This window comes from Alexandromys fortis, unplaced genomic scaffold, assembly GCF_014885135.2.
Source record: "Alexandromys fortis isolate MF-2015 unplaced genomic scaffold, M_Fortis_MF-2015_v1.1 scaffold_299, whole genome shotgun sequence".
NCBI lineage: Eukaryota > Metazoa > Chordata > Mammalia > Rodentia > Cricetidae > Alexandromys > Alexandromys fortis.
In genome coordinates this window covers 209,571-214,450 of record NW_026068187.1, presented here as the reverse complement: position 1 = coordinate 214,450, position 4,880 = coordinate 209,571, and the positions used below count along the sequence as shown (strand labels likewise).

The 4,880-nt window shown below is 42.3% G+C and overlaps 1 protein-coding gene across 1 annotated transcript in view; it reads left to right on the top strand.

Moving 5' to 3' along the window:
• Positions 1 to 3,907: 3,907 nt before the first annotated feature.
• The window catches only part of Rptn (repetin), a 3,577-nt gene continuing 2,604 nt past the window's right edge, over positions 3,908 to 4,880 (top strand). The window contains 1 exon segment of the mRNA XM_050129333.1: positions 3,908 to 4,045. Coding sequence (XP_049985290.1) covers positions 3,908 to 4,045 — 138 coding nt within the window.

Below are 4,880 nucleotides of genomic sequence, written 5' to 3'. Positions count from 1 at the left end.
GTAATTCTGTGGCAGCATCAGACGAAGAGCACTTCCTGTTTAGCACCTCGCACCAGAAAAAAACCCACCCTGCCACGCATCCCAGGAATGACCCACAGTATTGCTCTCCCTATGGCGATATCTGTTTTCTTCACTTCCTGTCCTAAATGTCCTTATTCACCTCTAGGATTATCCCACTGCCTTGAGATCTTCCATCCTAATAGGTGAGAAGAGAAATAAAATGTAGGACACTAAACATAGACGCAAAAGCAAAGAGTCTCAGCACTAGCCAGTTATCAGGTCAGGACAATATGGCGAAATCAGCTGTAAAGGCAGGACAGCAGCCTTCAAAGGGCAGAGACCTGGGGAATGCCAGTGGAGGCTCTCAGTCTTGGCTTCCACCAGCCTCATTCAGAAGTTACATTCCTTCATTATAGTACGGTCCTTTTAGTCACCTAGGTTGAATCCGTGGGATGATTCCTGGCATCCCCACTTCCCTTTCCACTCACCAAATCTGTTCCATGTTTCATCCATCTAGTCATCCTCCTACACTTGCTTCTCACCAAAGCCACATTATAGATTCCTATCTGGCCTCCCTGTTCTGACATTCCTCTTTCAGGTCCATCCATTCACCGCAAACGACAGTGATCTGTGTACCCCAGGCTGCCCGGGCACTTCCACTTTTAGCACTCTTGTCTAATCTCGGGGAATTCCTCAGCTCCAGATTAACGGAGAAAACTAGTCACACACTGCAAGGAACTTACAATCTCCCCCAGAACAATGCTGGCAGAAAAACCAACAACACACTCAATTAACATTTATCATTAAAATAAACCCTTAAATCGGGCCCTAGACATCGTCTATAGAATGCAAAACAGTGCATATTAGCCAGGTGTAGTGACACACCTGGAATCCTAAAAGCTGAGTGGCTGAGACAGGATTGTCCTGAGTTTGAAGTTAGCCGGGTCAACACAGTAGATCATGCCTCAGAAAAGAGAGATGGAAATAAAGAAATGAAAGAAAGAGACGGGAGAAGAGAGGAGAGGGAAGGGGAGGACAGGAGAGAAGAGGAGAGAACTGGGAGAAGGGAAGAGAGGAGAAAAGCATCCTCTGCTGGGAAGGTAAACATGAGCATCAGGCCAGGCTTCTGCAGCCTTGTGAGCCCTTCAGCAGGTCACTCAGGACACTCATCTAGAAGCTAAGAAGCTCCCACATTCTCTACCTCTGCTGCTGGGAAGGCAGCGATAACTGTCTGCCTTCCCAGACATGGGCACCCATGCTAATTCAAGCTGTGTGGGAGTTCTCAACTATGCAACTTTGGCCTTTGCTTTCTCCCCTTCTCTTCCTACCTGAGTGTTTCAAAGAACAACATAAACTTTGGTTACAAACCTAGAGGTAAAGGAAACCCAGGTCTGGCCCAGAGGATTCCGCCTAGACTTTCTAATTATTGTACACTTAGCAAGCCCCACACTGGTCTTTCCAAATCTTTTCTGTGTGAGGCTTCTTTAGTCCAATTAGACTAAAAATATTTCTGAACTTTTATGATTCCTTTGCAAAATCTTAGAAGCATAGCAAATAATAGCAAGTGTCATCACAAGTAACTGGCTGGGAGACCAATTACATAATCAATTATTCAATATGATTATATATTTCATACGTAATTATATACAGCTGGCACCTGTGAGACAAAGCAGATATGCAGGTGACTCTCAAACTTTGTTCCTTACACAAGATTCTCCGATGTGTCTCACAATTCAACAATTCACTTAATCCTTGAATATTTACTAAGGCTCTCTATGAGAAGACACTGTGCCGATGTGTCACAGGTGTTAGGGAGATGGAAAATAAGTGGAGGCGTGGGTCACAAACAATATCTCTATGTCACAGAAATCATCAACTTCCTGGTGGTACCCCATCTCCAACCTTTTAGTAAGACTGAAAAACTCGGTGTCACACCTTGAATCCCACCCAGCACTCAGGAGGCAGAGGCAGGTGGATCTCCTAGTTCGAGGCCAGCCTGGTCCACAGAGTGAGTTCCAGGACAGATATAGTTACACAGAGAAACCCTGTCTCCAATAAAACAAAATACAAAACAACAACAAAAGAAGCACTCATCACCTGCCACCCAATATGTCTCTAAAATTGATTCAACAACTCCTACTAGCCTGCAGAAAAGAATAGCCATAAAAAATAGGTCAGTAAGACATACGAATAGCTACTTTTACAAGCAAAATACAAGTTTAAGACATATTTTCCAAGAATTATATCCTGACCAATGTATAGTGTCCCTAATCTCTACTTAACTTGGATTTTGTGGAACGTATAAACGTCTTTCCTTGGTATGGTATACCTGTTGTCTACCCCTACCCCCATCGGCCTTGGCAAGTGACGATTTCTAAGGATGGATTCAGCTGGAACCTCTGTCTTCCCAGTCCACACAGCATGTAGAACACACACTCCCTTAATTAATTGGGGCTGAGACTTGAAAAGTGTCACCTACTACAGTGACAAACAGGTTCGTGAGCCTATGCGGGAAGTAAATGAACCGAACGGTTTGCAGAGGGAGAGGTCGAGCTGGAGCTGGGTTGAACTGGGCTGATCTGGGTTGAGCCCAGAATGATTCAGGCCCTACCACAGAATGGGTGTCTCCCAGGATGACTTGGTAGGATAATTAAAAACCCTATAAATAGGATGGATTTCCAAGTCTCTGCCATCCTCCCTGGCTCCTGAATCTTCTGCTCACTCTTCCTCAAGCAGGTAAGGCTTGCATGCTGGAGCAACAGTAATATCCACAAGGGTGGATGGCAGAGACCGTTCCTGCCGATGATATTCTTGGGCATCTTTCTGCTTTCTTCTCAGGGCTCTGTTTTAGACTATGGTGGATGCTAGAATGGCCTACCTGTAAATCTTGAGATGTGGGCCCTACAGATCCCCAAATTGGAAGTCTGGATGACTGATTGCTGGCTTTTCCGAAGTGCCATCTTTACCTCATGTGCAAGTTAGACAAGACTCTGGGCCATGGGGACTCAGCAATATTCAGTTTCGCTATAATAAGTGGTCACAAAAGACTCAGCTTGTCCCATGCAATCTGTTATTTGTCATTTACATATATAGGCATTGTTGCATGCCTATTTTTTGCAGTTGGGGTTTCATTTTCAGAAGCATATGAGTACAGATACTAGAACTTTTGTACCACAAGAGGGAATATTGGCATACAGATAGCAGAAGACCCCTGCTTCCCAACGCAGCCAGTGTTGACCTATTTGACTATGCACTGTGTCTGCTTACTGTTTTTCTCTGTACCTTTTTTCTATTTACTGATTACATTTAATAAGCAGGTAAAAGAATTTTCTAGAAATGAACCTCTCAGAAAGATTTCTTGGACCACTGAAAGAGATACTTTACCTTCTTCCTTGAGTAAAGGTGACTCTTTAGAAGACAGATCCTCTTCAATGGCATGCTTTACTGTGGCAGGAAACCACACACACTATGCTGACCTCTTCCCACCCCCTTTGGACTTTCCTTTATTTTTGTTCTCACATGAGAATCTCAGTCAAGCAACTCCCACCCAGAGTAGAAACTAAGGCATTTAAATATCGACTACACATGTATAATCTCTTAAGCATTTGCCTCTTTTTAGCAAAGAAACCCTTTTTAAATCACTGTCATGATAGTGTATGATATTTGGAGCCTCATTGTTGATCACGTAATGACGAGCCTAAAATTACAGCTAAGAAGGGACTCTGGTTGTTTAAACCTCCATCCAAGAAACCAATCACTGGAAATGTTGACTCCTTGTCTTCATCCCAAGAATAAAAAACTCTTTCTTTCTTCTTCTTCTCTTCTTCTCCTCTTCCTCTTCTTCTTCTTCTTCTCCTTCTGCTTCTCCTTCTTCTTTTTCTTCTTAGATTCACCTGTGTTTGCCAGAATGCCTGAACTTCTTAGCAGCATACTCAATGTGAGTAAGGTATTCCAGAAATATGCTGAACACCATGGGGAATGTGCTTCATTGAACAAGATGGAGTTGAAGCATCTCCTTCTCACTGAGTTTGGAGACATCCTTCGGGTAAGATACACAGACTCTTGATCCTGTGGAGTGAGATGCATGACTCTTATGTCTGCATCCAGGATATCTTATCAATATTTTGTTTTATTTAGTCATTCCCCACGAGTAATGTACTGGTAAGCACCTTCTAGTTCAAACAGCTTCTCAGTAGTTCTTACACACACACACACACACACACACACACACACACACACACCTCCTTCTTTTTATGTAAACAAAACACAGAACAACTTCAAAGTAATAGGGAATAACTTTCTTTAAAAAAAAGTCATTCATGTTTTCTATATGTAATTCTATACACATACTATCTCATACACTTGTGCAATAATTCATTAAAGATTCATTGAGTACCTACTCCATGCTGGCACAATCCTAGATTCTGAGGATACAAACACAAAGAAAACTAACTTCTTTTCCATTGAGAGTGTCCAAGTGTAGCGAGAAAGAGGTTTATAAACAGGTATGCTGTTCTATGTAAAAAGATAATAATTTAGCCGGATGGTGGTGGTGCACAACTTTAATCCCAGCACTCAGGACACAGAGGCAGGCAGATCTCTGTGAGTTTAAGACCAGCCTGGTCTACAAAATCTAGTTCCATGACAGGCTCCAAAGCTACTAAGAAATTCTGTCTTGAAAAACCAAAAAGAAAAAGAAAAGATAATAACTTTCTCGAATGAATCAAATTCAATGATTCAAATTTGCTGTTAATATAGTTGTCTGTTCCCTGTGGTCATAACCCCCATTGGTTCATTAAGGGATGAGGTTCAGAAAATAAACTAATCAAAGATTAGAACCAGAACAAGCCACTTAACAATAATAGTTTCTCAGAAAGAAG